The sequence below is a fragment of the Phlebotomus papatasi genome, chromosome 5, assembly GCF_024763615.1.
Source record: "Phlebotomus papatasi isolate M1 chromosome 5, Ppap_2.1, whole genome shotgun sequence".
Lineage (NCBI taxonomy): Eukaryota > Metazoa > Arthropoda > Insecta > Diptera > Psychodidae > Phlebotomus > Phlebotomus papatasi.
In genome coordinates, this window is record NC_077226.1 from 2,995,243 (window position 1) to 3,021,370 (window position 26,128).

Genomic DNA, 26,128 nt, shown 5'->3' on the forward strand with positions numbered 1-26,128 from the left:
CACCATTCGACTGACCGACACAGAAACAAGATTCTGTGTCGGTCAGTCGAATGGTGAACATCACAGATCAAGTTGTGATCAAAGTTCAAGTGCAGTGTAACAACTCCCACCTGTACGTGATTTTCCCTGCCATATTCGATACCTGATGAAGAGGACATCCATCCTCGAAACGTCGTAGAGAATAAAATTGTGAAAATCAAGAAAGGTTCAGTGTCTCCGTCTATTTCCTGCTAAAATTAAAAGAATTATAAAAAAAAAACTAAAAAAAAAGCATCGTGAGAAATTTATGGAAAAGAGTTAGTTTTTTTGGTGACAAAAAGCAAATTGTGGAGCATAGGTTTCAAAAGAAAACGATAATGGAATTTGAGTATATATGAAAACAGGGTCAACAAAAAAAAACAGTGATAAACCCAGATAAGCTTGTGGTAGCTAAGATTCTTTACAGATGGGGGTAAAGAATCGCGGCAAGTAAACGGTTTTCGTCGGTCGAAATGAATAAAATTGGCTCGACGCGATTCTTTACCCCCAAAATTCAACTCAAACACGCATTTTGAGGTCGCCTGTAGAGAATCTCAGCTACAATAAGCTTATCTGGGCTTATATCACTGGTCATTTTCTATTGTGAATTTAAATAGTCCGAGTGGAAAAGGCGAACAAAAAATCATTGAAATAGGTTAATAAACTTTAAAGATAGAGTACGGTCCATTTGGATATAGTAAGGGTCGGGGTACAGTGGGTTGCGGTAGAGACGGATGGGACCCATACATCCTTAGGACAGTTTCAAAGTTGCCCCAATTCAAAGTGCCCCATTTTCTATTTAACAATCGCAGAAATTGACATATAAAAACAGTTGTATTGGAATGCAAAAAGTTTTTTTCGGCCGCGCCAAAAACTTTTCAGCGGCGCGCCTCAAAATTTCTCGACGGCGGCGGCAAAGAAAAAATCTGGGCGGCGCGCTAAAAACGGCTAAAAGTCGGCGCGCGCCGGGCTCTGTACGTGAGTATCCGTGAAAAAATATGCAGCCCGCGAAGATTCACGAAAAAATACGCGCCTCGCGGAAATCCGCGTAAAAATGTCTTAGTTTTTTTTTTTTTTAAATTGGTTTAAATTTCCTGGGCTATAACATAAACATAAATTTTTCAAAATCGCATACCTAGATTTCGAGATAAACTACGAAATGTGATTTTTAACCGGTTTAGCACCGGTTTTTCAAAAAACTAATAGCACAGAAATCGTCGTACGAGCGCGTAGATATATTTCAAAAAAAAAAAATATATATATATATATATATATATATATATATATATATATATATATATATATATATATATGAAGATATCTCTATCCAGGGAGCATGGCAAGGAACCTCCACGTGTATTTAGGGCTATTTCAGAACTAAATCGGTGCTCCTGGACAGTCCCCGGGGACTGACTAATCCTTCCACCACGAGGCTAAAATTGAGTGTCGAAAAAACACACGAACACCTCAACCACAACGCAAGTGTAAACCCACAGATTTTTATCTGGTGGTCATGACAGCACTCAGCACAAAAAGGTCCTTTTCAGGACCGGCCCTCAATATCATTTCAATGAATATTGAGGGTCTGTCGACGATCAAAGAAGATCTTCTTTGTGAACTCTGTGTGAAAAAGATTTCGAGGAAGTGCATTCCAAGGGGATGTCGCACTAGCTACATCCCTGGTTTGCCTTCCGAGATATCTAATTTGATATCGGATTACTTCCAGGCCTTTGAAGCAGATCCATTTGGTGACGCTACAATTGAGCTTGGAAATGCATTGTCCGACGCTGTTGCGGAGAGCCGTCGGAAGCGGTGGGTGTCAACTGTTGAGGGTCTCAACCTCACTCACAGTAGCCATCAGGCCTGGAGGTTAATGAGACACCTTGGCAACGACCCCACTGCTGACAAGACTCTTCCACAGGTCACTGCCAACCAGATCGCAAGTCAATTGCTCCTGAATGGCAAGGTTGGCAAAGCTGTCTCTAAGCCGAAAATCATTCGGGATGCCTCTGCAGGGGTAGATCGCCTGTCTGCACCATTTCGTGTAGACGAGCTCAACTCGGCGATTAATGCGATGAAAGTCAGGAAAGCGGCAGGTATTGACGGTCTGTTCGCCGAACAAATAAAGAACTTTGGACCAGTCACTGTTGACTGGATCCTCAGGCTTTTTAATCATTGTTTGTGTCATCGCAAAATTCCGAGGGAGTGGCGAAAAGCCCATGTGGTGGCAATCCCGAAGCCCGGAAAGGACATCAATGATCCGAGGAGCTATCGTCCTATCTCTCTCTTATGTCACCTTTTCAAACTGTTTGAAAGTATGCTGCTGCAAAGGCTTGCACCTGCCGTGGAGGAAAAGCTGATCAGAGAGCAAGCTGGATACCGCTCTGGGAAATCTAGCTCTGGTCAAGTTTTGAACCTGACTCAATTTATTGAGGATGGTTTCGAGGAAGGCAAAAGTAAATAGACACTGTAAATCACAGGACTCTCCTTTCCAAAATCTACAATCTCACAAATGACTACGGCCTCACAAGGATGATTGGGGTTCTCTTAGAGAACCGCAGATTCTTTGTTGAGTTTCGTGGTCAGAAAAGCAGATGGAAACTGCAAAAAAATGGCCTACCGCAAGGTAGTGTTCTGGCTCCTACACTGTTCAATATCTACACAAATGATCAGCCAATGCCATCTCCATCTAAGGCCTTCTTGTACGCGGATGACTTGGCTCTAGCTGTTAAGGCGAACATGTTTCAAGACGTGGAGTGCCAGCTAGAGACCTGCCTTGTAGAATTTTCCAAATTCTACAAGGAGAATCAACTGAAACCAAACCCTTCAAAAACAGAGGTAAGTTGTTTCCATCTGCGTCACAAGTGGGCCAAAACTCGCTTGAATGTAAGATGGGAAGGAGATTCTCTGAAGCACAATTTCACGCCAAAGTACCTTGGTGTTACTCTCGATAGAACTCTCACATACAAAACCCACTGCAGTAATGTTAAAAACAAGAAATAACTTACTGCGAAAACTTGTTAACGCTCAGTGGGTAGCTCAGCCGAAACTGATGCGTACCTCTGCACTTGCCCTATCTTTCTCCGTAGCAGAGTACGCAGCTGAAGTATGGGAGAGGTCTGCGCAGGCCAAACAAGTAGACATTGCTCTCAACGACACCGCCCGTATAGTAACAGGGTGCCTAAAGGGCACGCCAGTGGAGAAACTTTATCCTTTAGCAGGAATAGCTCTACCACGGGTGAGGAGACAAATTATCTCCAGTAGAGAGATGTCTAAGGTTCTCTCTGATCCAAAGCATCTTCTCTACGGTCACCAAAAACCAAGAGCAAGGCTGAAGTCTCGCAAGAGCTTTTGCCACTTTGTCAAACCACTTGACAAATCTCCAGAGGAGGCCAGACTTAATCTGTGGAAGGAAGTCTTTCCAACCAAAACTGGACGACGTGGAAGTCTCTCAATCGTTTGAGGAGCGGCGTAGCGCGATCGAGACACAACAGGCGGCGATGGGGCTTCTCGGAATGTGACGTCCTTTGTGACTGTGGGGTGATCCAAACCACCCCCCACTTGTGTGTTTGTCCATTGTCCCCTGCCCCATGTGGAGTAGGAGATTTGATGTCGGCAAGTCCGCTTGCCATTGACGTGGCCCGTTTTTGGGCAAGACATGTGTAAATTTTATGCCTCGACACGATTAATAATAATAATCTCTATCCAAATCAGAAATATTGCGTACTACGGACGTCCGGACGGCAGCCGGACCCGAAATTGCCGGCTTATGATTTTCGGCATCAGGGATGTTCAAAACATCTACCCTGTGAATATCAGTTCGATCTGAGAACTTTGAGAAAATCCGAGGATTACAAAAGGTTTTAGTTAAAATTAGAAGAAATCACATCTAAAAATAAAACGTAAATTACAGTAATATTAGTTCTCGAGATATTTCTATTTCAATACACTGTGCAATGGCTTTGGAAAAAGCATAAGTTTTTATATAAAATACCAAAAAAAAAATGTAAATAAGTAAAAATGGTACATTTTGGAATAATGTGGGTATTTTGGAACAAAGAAAAATGGGTATTTTGGAACAAGACGAATGTCGTACACAGGGTATTCAACACTTGATCTTGGGTTACTGGATACTCGGGAATAAATTTTTGGGAAGTCCAGTCTGGCATTTCACTGGACATTTACCGGTGAAAATCGTACTTTTTGACACTTTGAATTCCATCACTGCTTCTCTTACGGCGTTATCACACTTGCACATTAAAATTTTAATGTGATTCACATTAATTGTCGCTTGTGAGCGTCCAAATATGTTATTTGTGTCTTTGAGTCACCTAATATTTGGGGTTTTTTTCTATTTATTGATAAAGAAGTGTACTTGGCCTGCAAAAATAAGTTTAAATTTACCTAAAGCATAAATATTTTTCACATTAAAAAATTAAAGAGAAAATCGCATTAATTCTTCGCATTAATGCTATAAATCAATTTATATCAATTTTTGCGGGCCAAGTCTACCTTTTTATCAACAAATAGATCAAATTTTGAATATAAAATGATTCAAACACACAAATTACACATTTGGACTCTCACCAGCGACAATTAATGTGAATCATATTAAAATTTTAATGTGCAAGTGTGATAACACAGTTAGACATTTCTCACACATAAATGCTTTCGGAGCCTTCTCCACATCATTTGCCTTTTAAAGGTTCCCTAGGAATCGGAATTTAAAAAAAAAACAAAAAAAAAATAGGAAATACTCATTGAGAGAAATCCGAAAAAGTTAAAATAACATTCCGAAAATATTTATTTCACCCTACATTATTTATTCGAAATCGGTGTAAATATTGGGTAAATATTACCCTTTTTAGGTGTATTAGGGGTTAAAGTTACCCTTTTTCATGTTAATTTTACCCTGGTGATTTGGTATCACTTTCTTTTGTTCAAGAATTGGCATTAGCTTCGCAAGTAGTAGCTTTTCAAATAGCTTTGATAAGATAGGCAGAAGGCTTATTGGTCTATAAGAAGTACAATCTTCAGGTTTTTTCCCAGGCTTCGGACACATGACCACCTGGGCGACTTTCCATTGTCTAGGGACGTACTGCAGGCGTAGTATAGCGTTTAGCAAGAGGCGAAGGAGCTTAATGCATTTGACAGGCAATTCACGAAGAATTCTTCCCGTTAGCAAATCGAAACCAGGAGCTTTGGAGGGATTAATTTCAAAAATTGCATCAATTATTTCTGAAGAAGTAAAATTTGCTAATGGTAGTTCCAGTTGAAAAGGGATATCAAGAGACTCTTCCATTGAAGCTACGAAAAGATCATCATGGGGCATATCCCAGGGCTGGAACACTTCCCCCAAGTGTTTGCTGAAAACTTCAGCCTTTTCCTCACTACTCCTAGCCCAATCGCCACTCTGATCTCTGATAGGAGGGTTACTTTGCTGGGGCCGTCTAATACCTTTGGCTGCCTTCCATAGACTGTAATCCGTATCCCTCCAAGGGGATAGCTCAGAGAGGTATTTCTGAAAAGAGTCATTCCTCACCTCTCTTAATAATTCCTTCAGTTCTTCAGTACATTTGTTGAGAATTCTTTTATCTTCTGGGCTTCTCGTCTTCTGCCAACGTTTTCTGAGCTTTCTCTTCAGAGAAATTTTCTGTCTGACATTGATCGGAGGTAGATCTTTGGTCTCTTTAATTTGGTAAGACGGGGTTGCTGTCCATGCAGCTCTCTGCACAATGCAAGTGAAATTCTCCACTGCTTCTTCAAGCTCAGACTCATTTTTCAGTGAAACTTGAAGTGAGACGTCATCGTTTAGTGTGTTTCTGAATATTTCCCAATTGGTACGAGAACCGCAGAGAGTGGGCGGCCTGGTGGCTCTCTGAACTGATGAATGCACGGTCATTATAATAGGTGTATGGTCTGAGGACATATCAAGGCAAGATTTAACTACACAACGTTTTTGATCAAAGCCCCTGGTGACGAAGATGTCAATAATATCTGGAATTTTTGATCTATCAGACGGCCAATATGTAGGTTCACCGGAAGATTGAGGCTGAAGACACATAGTGTTCACTACCTTAAAAAGCTCACGCCCTTTAGCCGTAACAAGTCTCGAGCCCCAGTAGGTATGTTTGGCATTAAAGTGGCCCCCGCATATAAATCTGTCTCCAAGTGACTTAAAGAAGTCAGTGTAGTGTTCAGCTTTGTTGTTATGCCGGGGAGGACAATAAGCAGCAGATACAGTCAATTTCCCTGCATAGTCGTCTATTGTGACAGATGTGGCTTGAATATTTTCATGTTCATATTTTTCATTCTCAAAATGCCTAATAGAATTACGGACCAGAATTGCAGTTCCCCCATGGCCACGACCACTAGGATGATTTGTGTGATACAGACTGTACTTAGGAATTCTGAAATAACTTTTACTTGTAAAATGTGTTTCTGAAATTAATAGGACATCTATATTATGAAGGGAGATAAAAGTTTTAATTTCTTGTGTATGATTACACAAGCCATTGGCGTTCCAAGAAGCAATTTTAAGAGTTTCTATCATTACTTTAACTTGGACACGACTGATGTTAAAAGATTTAACATTGTAGACATTTGAGTCATCAGCTGCCTCATCATCTCCTTCAGCTCATGCATATCATTGGAACCTTGTACCGATGGTGGAGACACTCTTGGTTGTCCTGTGTTTACATTACTCCGATCAGCTCCTGATCTGGTCAAAGCATCAGCATAACTCATATTTTCTCCAGCAGCATCCCTCGGAACACGATCATTCCCAATATTATTAGGAACATCAGTTCTTCTTTGTCTGATCCTTGTATGAAGTTTCTTTTGGAGTTCCTTATAGACTTGGCAACCCTTATAATTGGCTGGATGATTTTGCCCGCAATTAACGCATTTAACAGAGTCGTTTCTTTCGGACCTAACACAGTCCTTAGTGAGGTGACTTCCAAGGCATTTTACACATTTCGGGGATCTCCCACAAAAAGCCTTTGTGTGCAAAAAACTTTGACATCTAGTGCATTGCGGAATCACTCTTTTTGTATTAGGAGCTTCAAATTTGACAACACAGTGCATCAATCTTGTTACGTTGTAAATTTCCTTATTATTTGCTTTCGGCGCAAGGTTCACATAAAACATAGAAAGAGGTTGCTTTGTGACTCTGTGCTTTACATTAAATATGTTCACAGCTGTGTGGCCTTTCACAAGTAATTCCCTCTTGAGCTCCTCGTGATCAGTTGAGTGATGAAGATTCCTGAGAACCACCCTAAAAGTTCGTTCTCCTTTTATTTGATAGGAATGTAGCTCAGTATTTCTATCTTGCAATGCTTTCATCACAGCTCGATACGCATCAACAGTCTGTAACTGCAATTTCACTTGAAAGTTGCCAAGGATTTTTACAGTGTACTTATTTGGGGCAATTTCATTTAAAAGAGATGTTAACGGCTGAATCTGTTCTACATTGTATACAAATATTGGAGGGGGTCTTGGCTCGGAGCTTTTTGAGCCAGTCAATTGTTCTCCACTTGGAGACTTGCCGGTGGTCTCTTCAACCTCCAGGTCATCAAATTTATTGGCCGTGGGTATTCCTAGCCAGTAATCACCCAATTTGGTCTGTTTTGGTGGCTTCTCACCTTTTTGTAGCGGGCTGGACCGATTTCTCTTCCCAGATGCTTGTTGCCATTGTGAGCCAGAGCCAACATCCTCTTCCATACGAATGACAGAAGTGATCACTCAACAGTCCAACAGGTTCACAGAGTTGTCAGCAAAGTTAACAGTGCCTTAGAAAATAGATTGTATTGTTCGGCACTTTCCCTGGATGTCAGTCAGGCTTTTGATCGGGTGTGGCACTTGGAACTCTTTCACAAATTAAGGAATATATTCCCGTATCAGTTGTACTTTGTGCTTAAATCCTACTTGGAGGACAGATTCTTTTTCATTAAAATTCAAGACAGAACCACCAGTTTGAGGCCAATTTGTTCTGGAGTGCCGCAGGGTAGCGTGATTGGACCTGTTCTATTCTCTGTCTATACATCTGATTTGCCTTTGAATGATGAAGTCATGGTCGCCACATATGCTGATGACACGATCCTGTTGTCCTCAGATGTTTCTTCAGAGGTTGCCTCGGCAAAATTGCAAAGATGTGCCAACATGGTTGTAGACTGGATGCACAAATGGAAAATTAAGATAAATGGATCTAAATCCATACACATGACTTTTTCCACGAGAAAAGGTCAATGTCCTCCAATTTCTATCAATAATGAACTTGTGCCTTCATCGGACACTATAAAGTACTCAGGTTTTCACTTGGACAGAAGACTGACATGGAGGAAGCATTTGTGGAGCAAAATATTGCACTTGAGTGATGTCCTGCGGAGAATGTATTGGCTCATTGGCCGTAATTCCCAACTCTCTGTTGAAAGCAAGCTTATGTTGTACAAGGCTGTTATGAAGCCCAAATGGCTTTATGGAGTTCAAATTTGGGGCTCAGCTGCTCCTTCCAATATCGACATCATTCAGCGCTTCGAGAATAAGATGCTCAGAATGATCGTTGATGCTCCATGGTATGTCCCCAATTCTGTTATAAGAAACGATCTGCAGATGCCTACAGTCAGAGAGGAAATTCTTCGATTCGCCATAAAACATCGAGAAAAACTTTCTGTGCATCCTAATGCATTAGCGTCAAATTTAGTCAAGATAAAAGCAAGGAGACGCCTTAAAAGGGAAAGATTACTTGATTTTGCCAACATGTGAGACTTTTGTTTGTTTGTTAAGTCGCGTTTTTTTGTTGAAGGCATACCAATGGGTATGTGCTTTTCATGTCATTTCATTCTAATAAAGATGAGGGAGTCAAAAAAAAAAAAAAAATTACCCTAAAAAAGATGTAAAATTAACATTAAAAAAAATCCTGATATATTTTTACACCTAAAATGTGTTAAATTTACGAGGAAAAAAGGTTAATCGCACCCACTTTTTTACGATGGTGCGATTTACATTTTTTCCTCATAATTTTAACACTTTTTACGTGTAAAAATATATCAACATTTTTCAATGTTAATTTTACACCTTTTTAAGTGTAAACTTAAAATGAAAAAGGGTAACTTTAACCCTTAATACACCTAAAAAGAGTAATATTTACACCGGTTTCGGATAAATACTGCACAGGGTAAAATTAACATTTCCGGAATGTTTTTTTTTTGTTTTTACTTTTTCGGATTTCTTTCAGTTAGTGTAGGATCTCTAAGTACCGAGACCACAATGCTTCCTCTGTGAATGCCAACATTGTGAAGTAAACTGACACTTTGGTACGGATAAAAGATGACAGCATAAATGTTGATTAGATAAGAATATAAAAATGTTAATTCTGATAGTGAGATGTTTTGTAAGGATAAGGAGTAGTCTGTTGTAGATACTTACTGGCCACTCCGGAAGCATTTGGATCCTTGTGCGTATGCTTCATGTGCTCCATCAGAGCCTCACCACCGAGGAAGAGTTTGTGACAGATTGGACATGATGTGGCATTTGGACCGCCAATTAGGGCTGCATGTTGCTGCAAGACACCAAGATGCAGCTGTAACTCCTACACCCCACCCCATAAATTCAACCCCAAAACGAACACAAATATTTGTTGATATTTTGGCATTTGGAAAAAGTCAATGAAAAATAATTTTGTTTCTTTTTTTTTGATCTACACACGCAAAAATCCAAAACACACAAACACACGTTAATTCCCTTCAAAAACAAATGGCATAGTCTAGCAGTTTTTTTTCTATTTTTTTTTAGAGAATTTTTACTTGTACTGAAATGCTAATTGGTTGATTTACACAAATTTTGACAACTTTAAAAAGGTCTTGGAATTTTCTACAAATTCCGTAGCAATTTCAAGTGAAAAAAAGAAAGAGTCACTGAAAAACTGAAATGATTGACCCCTACCGGGGTGAAAAGTGCGTGAAAAAATTTTCAGTTGATGGGGGAAATCCTTTTGTCATTCAATTACCTATCGATTAGGGCACGTCGTAGCGGATCAACGCGGATGTCCGGTTGCCTGTGGACGGACCCCCCCCCCCCCAAAGGCATCTCTCTCCCTCAATTAACCACCAAATGACTCCACATTTGGGCAATCAAGTGGATCCCTTTCGGAGGGAAAACCCTTTTCCCTTTTTTTTTTGGACACGTTGCGCGCAATAAAAAAAAAACATTACAATATGGAAAAAAAATATGCAAACAGAAAGAGTTTATCTCAGATTTTCCCACATTTACCTCTATTGACAAAGAATTAATTCAGCAATAGCGCCCCTAGTGGCGGTTTTACGTATTTAAGGTGAAGCAGTTATATGTGGTATTTTTCAAGACCTTTCCAAAATGCCCACATTGATAAAATTCGGACAATTAGAACCGTAGCTAGAGTCATTTTACGAAAAAATATCGTTTTTTTTTGACTCTGTAGCGGAGGCGTGCAAGAACCGTTTCCCAAGAAGCAAAATAGCTGCCTTATAAAACCAAGTATTAAACAAGTCTTTTAGTGCACTTTTAGAGGACTTAAAGTGAGAATTTTCTGTAGAAATTCCTATAGCAGCTCTTAAGATCCTAAAGAGTGCGCCACTTTACTTATAGTAATCTCAGTAATGGGACCAAGAGCGTTATAAGCAAATAAAAAGATTTATGGTTCTACAGTGCCTTATTTAAGGAATACTACAAGACTATATTAAGAAAAAATTGTTTCTTGGGTTGGAACCAAGGTGGAGATATTAGGATGAAAATGTGTACACCACTTCCAAACTCTTTCACAAATTTGTATGGAAGATGCCTTTGCACTTCCAAACATTTCGGAAGACTATTGAAAAAGCTGCAATACTTCCAGCACTTCTCGCACTCCCATGCACTTCTTATACTAATTGATCAGAAATTTATTTAATAATTGTGAAAAAAAAGTCTAATTAGGAAAACAATATTTTTATATTATAGGGTGGCAGCATTACTTATGGCTAGAGCTGGCCAAAATATGTATTTGCATGTTTTTATTAAGCGTTCTCAGGCCTTATTTGACACTATATCTTCACGAATTGGGCTCTTGTGATTTTAATAAACCCTATTTAAAAATGCTTATTTTGGCATAATTCATGTTTATTTGCATATTTCCAACTTTTGTTTAAATAAAAACAATTTTTCTTGTAAAATGAAAATTTATATAATTTCTATCGCTGTAAAAGAAAAACATTTAAAATTTGCAATCCAGTTATATAAAAATATCCTTTTACACATTTTAATTTTCATTTTTTAAACATAAATATTATCCAGGTGCCTCTCGACATTTCATTTTTCCATACGTTTTTGCATAGAGGCACTGAAGACTATTGACAAGTTTTTTCCTAAAGAGAATTGACTTATCAGTCTGATATATTTCGAAATCGTGCATTAAAAGCCATCTAAAAATACATATTTCATGATGTTCGCCGAAATAATACAAGAACTACGAGGAAATCTGTTTAAGTCGCGGTGCAATAGCTGCAAAATTTTTACAAGGAAAAGTGAAAAATATCTTCACTTTTTATTAGGCTTGATGGGCCCCTGTATTATCTGTAAAATAATTTGAGGTGTTCTTTACACAACATTCTTTATACAATTGGTGTTGAAAAATTATTAGAAGGAATGAATTGAGGTTATTGTATAAGGATGAAATAATGTTTAATTACATGTTCTGTAAATCATATTCTAAAAGAAGAAAAAAATCCTTAGATCAGTTTTTTGGAATTCACTTACAAACACGCGCAGCTTAACATAAAACGGTTAAGATCGCGCTTAAAACACGCACAGCTGAGTCATAAAACGGTTAAGATCGCGCTTAAAACACGCACAGCTTAACATAAAACGGTTAAGATCGCGCTTAAAACACGCACAGCTTAACATAAAACGGTTAAGATCGCGCTTAAAACACGCACAGCTGAGTCATAAAACGGTTAAGATCGCGCTTAAAACACGCACAGCTTAACATAAAACGGTTAAGATCGCGCTTAAAACACGCACAGCTTAACATAAAACGGTTAAGATCGCGCTTAAAACACGCACAGCTTAACATAAAACGGTTAAGATCGCGCTTAAAACACGCACAGCTGAGTCATAAAACGGTTAAGATCGCGCTTAAAACACGCACAGCTGAGTCATAAAACGGTTAAGATCGCGCTTAAAACACGCACAGCTTAACATAAAACGGTTAAGATCGCGCTTAAAACACGCACAGCTTAACATAAAACGGTTAAGATCGCGCTTAAAACACGCACAGCTTAACATAAAACGGTTAAGATCGCGCTTAAAACACGCACAGCTTAACATAAAACGGTTAAGATCGCGCTTAAAACACGCACAGCTGAGTCATAAAACGGTTAAGATCGCGCTTAAAACACGCACAGCTGAGTCATAAAACGGTTAAGATCGCGCTTAAAACACGCACAGCTGAGTCATAAAACGGTTAAGATCGCGCTTAAAACACGCACAGCTTAGGCATAAAACGGTTAAGATCGCGCTTAAAACACGCACAGCTGAGTCATAAAACGGTTAAGATCGCGCTTAAAACACGCACAGCTTAACATAAAACGGTTAAGATCGCGCTTAAAACACGCACAGCTTAACATAAAACGGTTAAGATCGCGCTTAAAAATTCACACAGCATGAGAACACGCGTAAAACGGTTAAGTTTGAGCTTACAACACGCACAGCTGAATCGTAAAACGATTAAGAATGCGCTCAAAAACATACACTGCTCAATCATACAACAGTTGAAATCTTTACCGTTTTACGATTGAGCTGTGCATAATTTTAAGCGCAATCCCAACAGTTTTACGATTAAGCTGTGCGTGTTTTTAAATGTGTTCTTGGCCGTTTTAAGATTGAGCTGTGCGTTATTTTAAGCGTAATTTAAACCATTTTGTGATTGAGCTGCGTGTGTTATTTTACATACAACATAGGTCGTTCTTGCTGAGGCACTTGGGATTTGATGTATATTTTATGCTTAAGGTGTACGCATTTTCTTAAATCAATCTGTCAAAATTTAAGCTTACGGGTTCTGTGTCTAAAACTAATCGGAAAAATTTATGTAATTAATCCTGCAAAGCCTCTAAAATTAAGTCTTAAGTTTCTAAAATCAATCCAGAAAGTTTCTTGTGTGAAATTTTTTTTTTAAATAATCATATAATTTCTAAAATCAATCCCAAATTCACTAGAACTCAGGCCGTACTTATAGATGGCTTTAAGTAAAGCTTTCTTATATCAGGGAAAGATTTAAATCATAAAAATATCATAAAAAATAAAATATCAATCGTCACATTTTACAAATGAAGTGAAAAACTAAAAGAGCATATTTTTAAATTTAAAATACTGATATAAGATTGGTTGTTATTAAATATTGCATTCAACTACTTCAAAATTAACAGATAGTTTAATTTCTTTTTAAATCGTATTCAATCCGTCGACTGGTTTTAACTTTATATATTATTGGTTGAAAATAAAAAGGATACTACATTTATTTTAAATAAATCCAAAATGCCATACTGCGTGTTCGATTTCTCAAAGTTGTCAATTTGTATATTTTTTTTTTAGAAATATTGCTTTAAGCAACAAAATAGTGCATTTTTAAAGAATACTACCATTAAGCAACTCAAAAATTTATTTAGAGAAACACAATACTTGAAATGAATACTGGAGACATATCCTAATTAAAAGTGTATTTCCAATAGTTGAAAGTTTTTAATGTCAAAGTGCTACAAAACACTCTTATTTGGGTTAAAAAAATGAATTAAATAAATGCATATTTTTATTGCATATTTTATAATTTTTCGTACACTTTTATGTCGCATATTTTGAAGATTTTTTTGCATATTTTGGCCAGCTCTACTTATGGCCATTCCATACTTGTGGCCACCTAGCAGATATCTTCAATTTTTTCCCCCAAATTAATTTCGAAGAACCACAAAATTAGGAATATTTGACGTTACTATCATTAAATGAAACTTTTAAATGGATTTTCCTTTATATTTCGGTAGAATTTTACAGTCGAGTTCCTCAAATTTGAACGATGGTTGAGTTCAAAATGTAAAATTTGAGGTAATGTGAAGAAAGTTTTGCATGGAGTATGAATTACAACTATTTTTCTCTGGCGTTTCCTCATTATTATCGTATTATATTAACTTCCTCAACAAATTCCATTTCTTTAAACAATAAATTTCATTGATATAGGGTAGATACTGGTAATACCAAAACGCTCCTAATATCGATCAAGTGATGCTTGTTATATTGACTTCTCTTCCAATTGATGGATAAAAAAAATAATTTTTCTAAATGAACTTTAATTATTATATGATTTTTTGATTATTTTATGTTTCACGATGTCTCAAATTTAAAAAAAAAATCACAATTTTTCTGGTAATAGGGTAAGTGTGCCAAATTCCGGCCAGCTTGTAATTTCGGCCACATTTTTTGTTCCTTGAATTTCAATAAATTTTTAGTTTTTGCGTACTCTAGAAATAATACAATGCGAAAAATAACAAAAAAATGTCGATTAGACGAACAAGATGATTTGAAAAAGACATTCGATGAATTCCGAAAGGGCAAGGAACTATGAAAATGAAAGTGGCCGAAATAGGCCACCAATGTTATGTCAACATTTTTATTCATTTTAGAATGTATTAAGAATGAATTTAGAGAAAATAAAGACGATAGACTGTCTACAAGTTTCCAAGGAACACTCCTTACAAAAAAGTAACAAATAAATTCAATTTGTATTAAAAATATTACATTTCAAACTTGAGACTTTGGCGCTTGCATGCAACTATGCCGAAATTTGGCACACTTACCCTATTTGCACAAGAAAAGTTATTTTTTATAAATATTCGCACAAAATTACAATAGGGGAAGTGCTCATAATTTTGGACAGTCTGGTTATAAGCATCGAAGTTCCAAGTTTGAAGTGCGATATTTTCTATACTAATTGACATTTCTTGTTACTCTCTTTTCAGAAGGGTTGTTTAGAAACTTAGCAAGCTATTTATCGTCTTATTTTTATTAAAATTAGTTTTAATACTTTTAAAAATGAATTTATATGTAGACGTGAATTTGGCTCTTATTTTGGACAACTTGGTTATTAATTTGGCCAACTTGGCTGTAAATTTGGACAGCTAATCCGCCTCAATAGGATGCCCATTGTTCTTTATTTCATGAACCAATCTTACCAAGTCCTCTTCCTGTTCATGTAAGGGAAACGTAGAATGTCACAGAAGCCCGGAAACTTTCCATATCATTCATTAAAGTGAGTTGACTTCGATACTCCAAGTACGTGCAGATTCGCTCATTCCCTGACCTTTCCGGGAGCCTTTCAGGGCATTTCCCGCTACATCTCTTTCGTAGAGATGATGCTCCTTTGTTTCTCCAGGCATTTGTCCAACCTAGTCATCACAAAAGCTAAAACTTCACGAAATTTCGTGAGAAAAACACCTGTCCAAAATAAGAGCCATCACCTCACTGGTGAATGTCCTAAAAAATTTCCCATTTTTCACACGAAAAATCTAATTCAAAAGGCAAATCTCACTTCAGGTCAAATGTACAAATCATCAGTAACGTGAATCAACACAATATTCAATGAGTATTCAATAATATCACTAAAAAAAAAACCGAAGAAACATTGTTAGTACTTCATTACAGCTAAATAAGAAGTGAAGTAAACACGAAGTTCTGTCATATTTCTCTTCTGCAATTGCTCACAATGAATTTTCAACAAAGCAATTTCAACTCAAATCATATTCAAAATTTAACGTATTTAGTGTCAAAATCTTCCAAAAAGAACAAATATTTAGATAGAATTCATTATTCATCAAATATTGGAATAAAAATCCATCATTTTAATCAATTCATTTTTAGTGTCCAATTTTATCCTCAAAGTGTCCAAAATAAGAAACTGGACAAAATTATGAGCCTTCTAAAAAGTTCACTTTGCTGGCATTTGTCTTAATCAATACAGTCAGTTTGGTCAGTGAATTGAACAGTTTGTGCTCTTCTTATCGACACAATTGGTATAGATATTGGAAACCAATTAAGAATTGAAGCTTGCATGTGAAGATTGTTTTTTTTTTATTTTTTTTTTTTTATTTATTTATTGATAACCAATAGGGCATGCCCTCTTACATGAAAATTGTACAGAATAAAAGAATAAAAATTAGAACAAAAGAAAAGAAACAAAATACAAATGAATAACAGAAATTAATTGAAAAGAAAAACAAAACAAAATGAGGTCAAAAATCACTCAATCAATGACGCAAAGCGATTCAAAAGCTCCCGCTTACGAGTTCGTGGGAGTTCATTCCAAAAAATGACTCCCCCAACGAATAAAGAACAGAGCAAGATGCGACCCACCGATCTCGGAATGAGCAGACACGAAGACCTCTCGGACGGCCCGCGCTCAATCAGCCCCGCAAGATATGCCGGTCGACCTGTCCACAACAGGCGACAGATAAACTCAACAGCCCGAAACTGAAGGTGGTCCAGGAATGGCCGTTCCAGAATCCTGGCGGCCCAAGAGGTGACATGATCAAAGCGACCAAGGTCAAATACATACCTTACAAGAGAGTTAAATGCTCTCTTCAGCATTTTTAAAGAAGTCTTGTCAGTGCCAAAAAAAAGTTCCGCCCCATACATGAAGTGTGGAACGAGCAAAGCTCTAGCCAAAAGTAGGCGAGTCTCGACCGGGGTAAAGGACTGGAATCGACGCAGAGTCCGAAGACCATAATAAACCCTCCTACACACATCAGAAAAATGATTACTCCACGTGAGAGTATCATTAAATAATACCCCAAGATTCTTCACAGAATCAGTGAAAGGAATCACCTCATCTAGCAGAACAATAGGAGGTACAGCGGGGCACCGAAAACGACTATGAATGACAATAGCCTGCGACTTTTTAGGGTTTAATACAAGGCCATTATCAGACGACCATCCAGAGATTCTACAAAGGTCATCATTTAACGCATCAGAACAGAATTCCGGATACCCATAGTCGCCAAAGCAGTAAATCTGAAGATCGTCTGCGTAGAGGTGATACGAGGAGTATAGGAGTTTTAAAGGAAGGTCGTTAATAAATAAAGAGAATAATATAGGACCCAAAATTGAACCCTGAGGCACCCCCGCGCTACGCGTCAACGGTAAGGAAAGTGATTCCCCAGACCTAACAACCTGAGAGCGGTTCCCAAGGTATGAGGCGATCATAGACACTGCCGTGTCAGTAAAACCGAAATAATATCGAAGCTTATCGAGCAGTAGCCCATGAGGAATCGAGTCGAACGCCTTCGAGAAGTCCAATAAAATTAAAATTGCAAACATGTCATTATCCAGACCAACCGCGATGTCATGCTGGATCTTGAGAAGGGCTGTCGTGGTGCTGTGACCCCTTCTGAAGCCAGACTGGAAACTACACAATAGCTGATTTTGTTCTAGATACGACTGCATCTGGTCGAGAAGAAGCATCTCCAAAGGCTTCGACAACGCGGGTAGGATACTAATAGGTCTGTAGTCCGAGGGATCAGAGGGAGAGGCAACCTTTGGGATCGGAGTGACCATGGCAAGCTTCCAATCATCCGGAAAGCAAGAGCTAGTGATTGAGAAATTATATAAATCTGTAAGATGAGGCAGCAACACAGGGAGCAGAAGGCGGATAAACTCAATAGAGAATCCATCAACTCCAGCAGCATTCGATTTCACGCTATCAACGGCCAGCAAGACATCACCGGGAGTAACACAGGCAAAGCCGAAGCCACACTGCAGTGGGCCAGGCGGACCTGATTGAGGCTCCGGAACAGAAACAAAGGATGTAGTGCAGAAAAAAGAGTTGAGAACATTGGGATCGAATGCGCAAGTACCGACATTGTCCCGCTCCGCTATTCCCATACGATTAATATTTCGCCATAGAGTACGCGAGTCAAGATTAGGGTCAAGCTGAGACTGAAAGTACCCAGTTTTAGCCTCCCGAATCAGAGACACTACCCTGTTTCTGAGATTTTTAAATTCAGCGTGGTCCGCCTCAAGACCAGTTCTCTTCCACCTCCCATACGCGCCGTCGCGGGCACGCATAGCCGCAAGAATATCGGGCCTCATCCAGGGAGTCTCAGGATCGCGAACCAACACCCTCCTGCGAGGAACCCAAGTCTCGAACAACGATCCCAGTATGGAATTCAAGTAGAAAACCCTCTCATTAACCGTTGGGAAAGTATTCAGAACACTCCAGTCGTACTCCTCAGCTGCCGCGAGAAGAGCCGGAGAGTCAACATTTTTCAGAGCTTTAACAACGCGATATGAATTCCCCCGCCTTTTCGGTGAGAAACACAGCGTAGCATATATAAGGTCATGGTCCGATAACAAAGGCAGCGTTTCCTGACCGAAGGACCTCAGACGACCAACACAATCCTCAGGAATGATGAGAAGATCAAGAAGGGAGCCCTGTCGTGTAGCATTGTAAGGCACAATGCTACATTTAATTACATTTAGCATTGTAAATCATTTAAAGAGAGTAATAATAAAGTGATCACAAGGAAAGAGAAATGGTGAATGTATTCTTTTCATAGCATTGCCTAAAATAACCGAGTGTGGTACTTTTCAAGTGGGTGGCGAGAAGTGGTTACAAATTTTACAAAACTGGCGAAAAGTGGTAAAAAGTGGCGACGAAATGGTTATTTTTGCATTATTAATAAAAATCAGTTTTTTAAGTAGTCCAGCGTTATGTTCTAGGATTATTGTTTTCACGTATCTAGAGCCAATACATCTAAGTAACTTTGTGTCAAATTTGACTTATCTTGAAACAAGGATTCAAAAGTTATGATTAAATGAATTTAATTTTTTTCCTAAACATGGCGATAGCCGGTTATTCCACCCTATGTCTCTCACCGTTTTCCCTCTATAAATATTTTTCTTTTTGTACCTGTTTTTCCCCAATGAACTACCCCGTGAGATTTTCCTCTTTTTGCGGTGTTGTTGTTGCATGGACAGTCAGTGGGAATCGTCAACAGCCATGCCCCCAACCCCTTGACACAAACCCCGAGGGGGGTAGGGTTGTGGAACGTGCTAATGAGTGTGAAGCAATTACGGGTGGTGCTTTAAAATGTTTCTCAAGGGGCAGGGGGGGGGGGCAGAGTGGTACAACTGGGGGGATAGCACGGGGTGCAAACAAGGAAAAAAAAAAAAAGAAAAACCCCCGAGAGAAGCGAGGAAAAACTGAAGCGTGCCGCCTATTTTTTGTTGCTCTTCTCCTGGCACTTAAACCCCCTTCAAAATCACCTTCTCCAACCCTTAAACCGACTTTTTTTCTGTCGCTTTTTTTCCTCCCTTTCTCTCTCTCTCTGTAAATCCTTTCCCGCTGTGTGGCTACCGTTTGGAACTGCCCCAACTCTCTCCCTCGACAGCCAAAAAAAAAAAAAAAATGAGGAAAACACTGAATATTTCATGAGATAATTCATCCCCTGAGCCTGACATTATATTCTGACCAGAAAGGTACAGAAATAAAAAAAAAATAAAAGAAATAAATAAAAATAGAAATAAATCAAAAGACGATTGAAATAATTACACGAAAAGGGAAAAAAAAAACCATTGGAACGATGAGAATTTTAGTTGAGATTCATTTGCCCTCAGACTCACACCATTTGGCTCCCTTTTTCGCGCGTAAATTGCTGCTAGCAATGAATGGCACGAGAAAAGAAGGCACTAATTGGCGAAGGTGAGAGAGACACCAGAGAAAATGTCTCTCTGAATCAGGTTCAATTGGTAGATAATTTAGTTCTTCTTCTTTTTTTTTTTTTATTTTTCAGGGGGGAAGATGGGATTCATTAGAAGACGATTGAGACATGAATTTATTCACTAAAAATGATCTTAAATTAAGAATTTCTTAACTTCACTACTAAGAAAAAAATAATCCTAACCTACAATAATCCTAACAAAATCTCATGTCCTTCCGTCTGGCCGCTCTTTTTAGCTTTGGTTATAAATATCGGGTGAAAATTGCAACTTGGTGTAATGACCCTCTTTCCGTCATTTTGAATACCCCCTTTTTTTGTTTTCTCAATAGCTCCGCTTCTATAGCTTTAATCCAGCTCAAATTTTAGTATGTTATAGCTTGACTTTAGATCTTTAGATCAATACCAAAATTAAGGTCTCGTGACCCCCCTGACAGGAGCTATAACACTATGCAACACGTCACAATGATTTTTTATTAATACTTTTATATTTCATTCTGTTTTGCCTTACATTATCCATTATATCTCAGGTTCTAGTGAACGGAACTTGAAAAGTGTGGGTGCGTTGGAAAGGTCATTAGTTGTGCTTCAATTTTGATAATTACAAAAAACTCTGTAAAACCACTCCTTCAGGGTGTAAAATTGGAGTTTCTCTAAGAATTACAAAAAAAAAAATGGTCTTAAAGAGAGGTTTTAAAAATTTGTATAAAATAAACTAAACAAAATATTAAAAATCCATTGACACCAGGCTATAGGCAATACTTAGAACTACAATTTTGCTCATCTAAGACATCCCGCTCCGATCACTCTAAATGCCTCATTTGTTGGTTTTTGTCATTTACCAAAAATATGAAATACCTAATTTAGAGCAAATTTCCTAAGGATTTCTGAGAAAATATCTTACGAGATCTTCTGAGAAAATGTTACGTGTTGGAGCAAAACCAAGACCAGATTCTTAATCAGGAGACTTGATTCTATCAAACGTACCATGTGGGATCTCCGTTAGCAAAAAACGTTGTGAATTTGTTGCATAGTGTAATGGTCCTTATAAAAAAAAACAATTAAAGTGGCCATAACTCCGGTTCTAATTGTTAGAATTTAAAAAGTGAAGGAGTTTTGGAAAGGTCTCGTGGAATGCCACTTCTCCTTCTAACATCGGAAGTTGATAAAACCGCCGCTAGGGGCGCTATTTAAAAAAAAGACTTTTCAATTTTCTGAGTTAAATAACTCAAAAATTCCCTTGTGCATCAGGCTTAAATTTTAGTATGTTGTAGCCGCAGATTGTGTCTATCAAATCCAAAAATACTCAAGTCGATCGATAATCCCTGACCCGAGCTATGAGGGGTACTTAAAAAATTTCTCAAAATGCCCATAACTCTGAATTGTCTGAATTTAGAAAGTGAGAGCGTTTTGGAAAGGTCTCGTGAAATGCTACTTCCTATCAAACAAAAAAAAATACTCAAGTCGATCGATAGCCCCTGACCCGAGCTATAAGGGTTCAAAGTTCGAATATTGACCGGCCTCTATCTCCGGTTCTAATTAACATTTTGAGCTGAATTTTATGTTTTTGGTTTCATCTCGACGATACGCTTTCAAATATCAAAATTTGTAGTTCAAAACTTCGCTACAGGCGACGCTGCAATGAGAAATGTCATCACGGTGTTTGTCCGTCCGGCTGTCGCCAGTTTTAAAGGCCAAACGGTAAGAGATAGCTACTTAGGACCTTCGGAATACCCGCCTGCCAACTCTACCGTTTCCCTTTTCTATTTTTGAATATATTTTGGAGGTCATCCAGGAAGACATTTTGATTTTTCAAGATCATCGTCAGATTTTTCAGGGTCAGATTCCATTTTTGTCAAAAACGCCATTGGGCATTTTGAATTTTAGAATGTTGTAGTCTAGACTATGAGGAGTCAAAGTTCCCCAAAATTCACTCTGCCATATCTCCAATTCTGCTTAATCGATTTTGACAAATAAAGATGTATATGAAAGGCCTTGCAAAGGGCTATAACTTTCTTGAACATTTGAACTTCATGAGACCAACACTAGGGGCGGCACAGTCGAAAAACCAATTACAATATTACATAACCTCAATTATCTCGACTGTAGCTTAACCGATTTTGAAAATTACTTCGGCATAATTGTATAGGACATTTATATCTATATTTCGGCTAAACATCATTTTCCGCTCAGACAATTCCAAAATGAATTTTTCTTATAAGACCGCTTTGAAAGCACTCACAGATGTCCGAGTTAGCTCACTCTTAGAATCTCACTTGTAATATACTGATCTTAGGCTCATCACTAGCTTCTATTCGAAACAAATTATGTTACTCTAAAGGTAATGGGGTAAACTGTAATGGGCAAGCTTCTGAGTGGATTTATAAACCCGTTCTAATCAGTTTTAAAGCTGTAATTAATCTGTTTAGAAGCGATAAATAATTTTTGATCTTTTGAGTAATTTATGAATTGGTTTATATCGGTTTTTGAACCAATTTATAACTGATAAGTAATTTTTATTCTAGATTTATATTTTAGACAATGTTTTGAGTGATTTTACAAATCGATTTATATCGGTAATGGACCGGTTATAAATCGATAAGTAATTTTTATTTGAAAGTGCTTTTTTTATGCAATGTTTTGAGTAATTTTTAAATCGGTTGCAATCGGTTTTCAAGCGGTAATAAATCGGTTATGAATTTATAAGTAATTTTTGATCTTTTGAGTAATTTATTAACCCTTTCAAATCGGTTTTCGAACACATTCATAATCGATAACTAATTTTTATTCGAAATTTCTTTTTTGTGCAATGTTTTGAGTAATTTATAAATCGGGTCCAATCGGTTTTGAAGCGGTAATAAATCGGTTATGAATCGGTAAGTCATTTTTGATCTTTTGAGTAATTTATTAATCGGTTTAAATGGGTTTTTGAACCGATTCACAGCCCATAATTAATTTTTATTTAAAATAGCTTCTTTGAGCAATGTTCTGAGTGATTTACAAATCCGTTCCAATCGGTTTTAAAGCCGTTAGGAATCGGTTTTGAAGCGATAAGTAATTTTTGATCTTTTGAGTAATTTATTAATCGGTTTAAATGGGTTTTTGAACCGATTCACAGCCCATAATTAATTTTTATTTAAAATAGCTTCTTTGAGCAATGTTCTGAGTGATTTACAAATCCGTTCCAATCGGTTTTAAAGCCGTTAGGAATCGGTTTTGAAGCGATAAGTAATTTTTGATCTTTTGAGTAATTTATGAATTGGTTTATATCGGTTTTTGAACCGGTTCATAACCGATAAGTAATTTTTATTCTAGATTGGTATTTTGGGCAACATTTTGAGTGATTTATAAATCCGTTCTAATCGGGTTTTAAGCGATAATGAATCGTTTTTAATTCGATAAGTAATTTTTGGTCTTTTGAGTAATTTATTAATCGGTTGAAATCGGTTTTAGAACCGATTCACAGGCGATAAGTAATTTTTATTCGAAATTTCCCTTTTTTTAGTCGTGTTTTGAGTGATTTATATATCGGTTCCAATCGGTTTCTAAACCGATTCACAACCAATAACTAATTTTTATTCAAAATTGCTTTTTTGAAAAATGTTCTGAGTGATTTATAAATTGGTTCGAATCGGTTTTGAAGCGGTAATGAATCGGTTTTGAATTGATAAGTAATTTTTGATCTTTTGAGTCATTTACAAATCCGTTCAAATCGGTTTTGGAACACATTCACAATCGATAACTAATTTTTATTAGAAATTCCTATTTTGGGCAATGTTCTGAGTGATTTGTAAATCGGTACCAATCGGTTTCTTAATCGATTCATAACCGATAACTAATTTTTATTCAAAATTTCTATTTTGAGCAATGTTTTGAGTGATTTACAAATCCGTTCAAATCGGTTTTGAAGCTGTAATGGATCGGTTGTAACCCAATAAGCAATTTTTGCTTTTTTGAGTGATTCATGAATCGGTTTAAATTGTTTGAAAACCCACCGTAAACGGTTTTGAAGGATAGCATCTAAGTCACATGTTCGAACACTTTGCAAATGCGACAATCTTACCTCCTTATGACCAATATATTACCTCAATTAAATTTTTCTTATTTCTCTAGTGTCGCAGCGAGGTAAATTTAAGGTAATAATGGATAATTTCGTGGTTTTGTGCCATAAAACCATAAATATTTGGGTAATTCTTCAAAATATTGAAGATGAAAATACTCTGTGCAGATACAAATCTGGGAAAAGTTGGGAAATGTTAAAGAAGAGAAAATGTTGGTAAAATGAAAATATGAAAAATGGGCAAAAAATTAACGAAAATTCACCAAGAGGGAGATTCTTTCTTTAAAATATATATCTCTTTTTTCCCTCTCTACTTCTGCCTTTTTCCCCAACTCCTTTCTGTGAAAAATCCCACAAGAAAAAAAGAAGAAAAATACGATAAAATGAAAAAGGAAAAAAAAAAGAAAAATGAGAAATGGAATTCATCTGGAACCATCATCTCAACTTTTTCCCAATTTTCTTTTCCATTCTGCCTCTCTGTCTCTGTTTTTCAGTCTGTCTCTCTCTCTTGGGAAAAGTGTCCGACTGCCAAGGGAAAAATCGGAAAAGGCAAAAGAAAAAATATGAAGAAATTCGTTTTCCTTTTTTTTTTGCTGCGTTTTCTTGTCTCGCGAAGAAGGGGAATCCCCCCGCGTCGAAAGGGTGCTATTAAAAACGAAATCATTTCGAGAGGCAATTCGTCCTCTCACCCCCCCCCCCCATTTCCCAACGAAAAATTTTCACAAGGAAAAATCAGGAAGGAGCGAAAGAGAAAGCCGGGAAATGGACGTGAAAGGCGTTGAAAGAATGCAGCTGGTACGAGTGAAAAATTCATATCAATTTTTTTTTCTTTCTTTCTTTCATTATTTCTTTCAGTCTTAACTACGCTTTTCCTTCCTACGCTGTCTCCCAGGAAAATTCTCCCATCGCCCCCAATTTCCACCAAAGAAATTTAAAAAAAAAAACCCTTTTCGTTAAAGTTTCTTCCTCTTTTTTTTCTTCTTCTTCTTTTGCCAGTTTAAAGCTGAAAAATCGACTGATACATTATGTATGAGAGGCACTTTCACGATCAATTTGACAATATTTTTGCATTGGAATGGAAAAGCGAGAGAAAATCTGGGGGATTTTCTTTTTTTTTTTTTCTTCGTTATTCCCACAGAAAACTCTTAACTATTTAAACAAGAGGGGACTGCAAAAACCGTTTGAAACTGAAAAAAACGTCAGATAACATTTTCACAATTAACGTAAATATTTAAACAATTTTTTGGTGCCACTAGCTTGGAAAAAATCATCAAAATCGGGTTGAAATTGGATTTTTATGGGAAAAATCTTTTTTTTTTCACACTAAATCGACAAAATCCGACAGATGGCATTGTCTGAGGAAAAATTATGTTTAGGCGAAATATAGATATAAATGTCCTCTACAATTGTGCCGAAGTAATCATCAAAATCGGTTAAGCACGTGTTGAGATAATTGAGTTTATGTAAAATGAAAATCGGTTTTTTGACTGTGGCTCACCTGGTTCCACGGAGTTCAAATGCTCTAGAAAGTTATAGCATTTTCTGAGACCTTTAAGCATCACTCATCACCTTTTGCAGCATCACTCGTCAAAATCGGTTAAGTGGAACCGGAGATATGGCAGATTGAATTTCATGAACTTTTACCGCTGATATCTCCGGTTCTACTTAAACCAGAACGAAACTACGCCACTAACGTTATTATGATGGAAGATCTAAATCTCCTTACAATTATGTCGAAGTAATCATCAAAATCGGTTAAGCACGTGTCGAGATAATTGAGTTTATGTAAAATGAAAATCGGTTTTTTGACTGTGGCGCACCTGGTTCCACGGACTTCAAATCCTCTAGAAAGTTATAGCATTTTCTGAGACCTTTAAGTATCACTCATCACCTTTTGCAGCATCACTCGTCAAAATCGGTTAAGTGGAACCGGAGATATGGCAGATTGAATTTCATGAACTTTTACCGCTGATATCTCCGGTTCTACTTAAACCAGAACGAAACTACGCCACTAACGTTATTATGATGGAAGATCTAAATCTCCTTACAATTATTCCGAAGTAATCATCAAAATCGGTTGAGCATGTGTCGAGATAATTGAGTTTATGTAAAATGAAAATCGTTTTTTCGACTGTGTCGCCCCTGGTGTTAGTTTCACGCAGTTCAAATGTTCAAAAAAGTTGTAGTCCTTTGCAAGGCCTTTCATTTGCGCCCTTGATCGTAAAAACCGGTCAACTAGAACTGCAGATACGGTAGATTGAATTTCATGAACTTTAACCCT

The 26,128-nt window shown here is 37.5% G+C and overlaps 1 protein-coding gene across 28 annotated transcripts in view; it reads right to left on the minus strand.

The window, feature by feature from the left end:
* Positions 1–26,128, minus strand: part of LOC129808794 (zinc finger protein 384) — a 183,694-nt gene that overhangs the window by 23,222 nt on the left and 134,344 nt on the right. For 20 of the 28 annotated variants that reach the window (XM_055858652.1, XM_055858651.1, XM_055858659.1 and 17 more), the window contains one exon: positions 9,445–9,607. In XM_055858652.1, coding sequence (XP_055714627.1) covers positions 9,445–9,607 — 163 coding nt within the window. The remainder of the gene's footprint in view (positions 1–9,444; positions 9,608–26,128) is intronic. The other 8 variants (XM_055858661.1, XM_055858658.1, XM_055858664.1 and 5 more) reach the window with 1 other exon arrangement.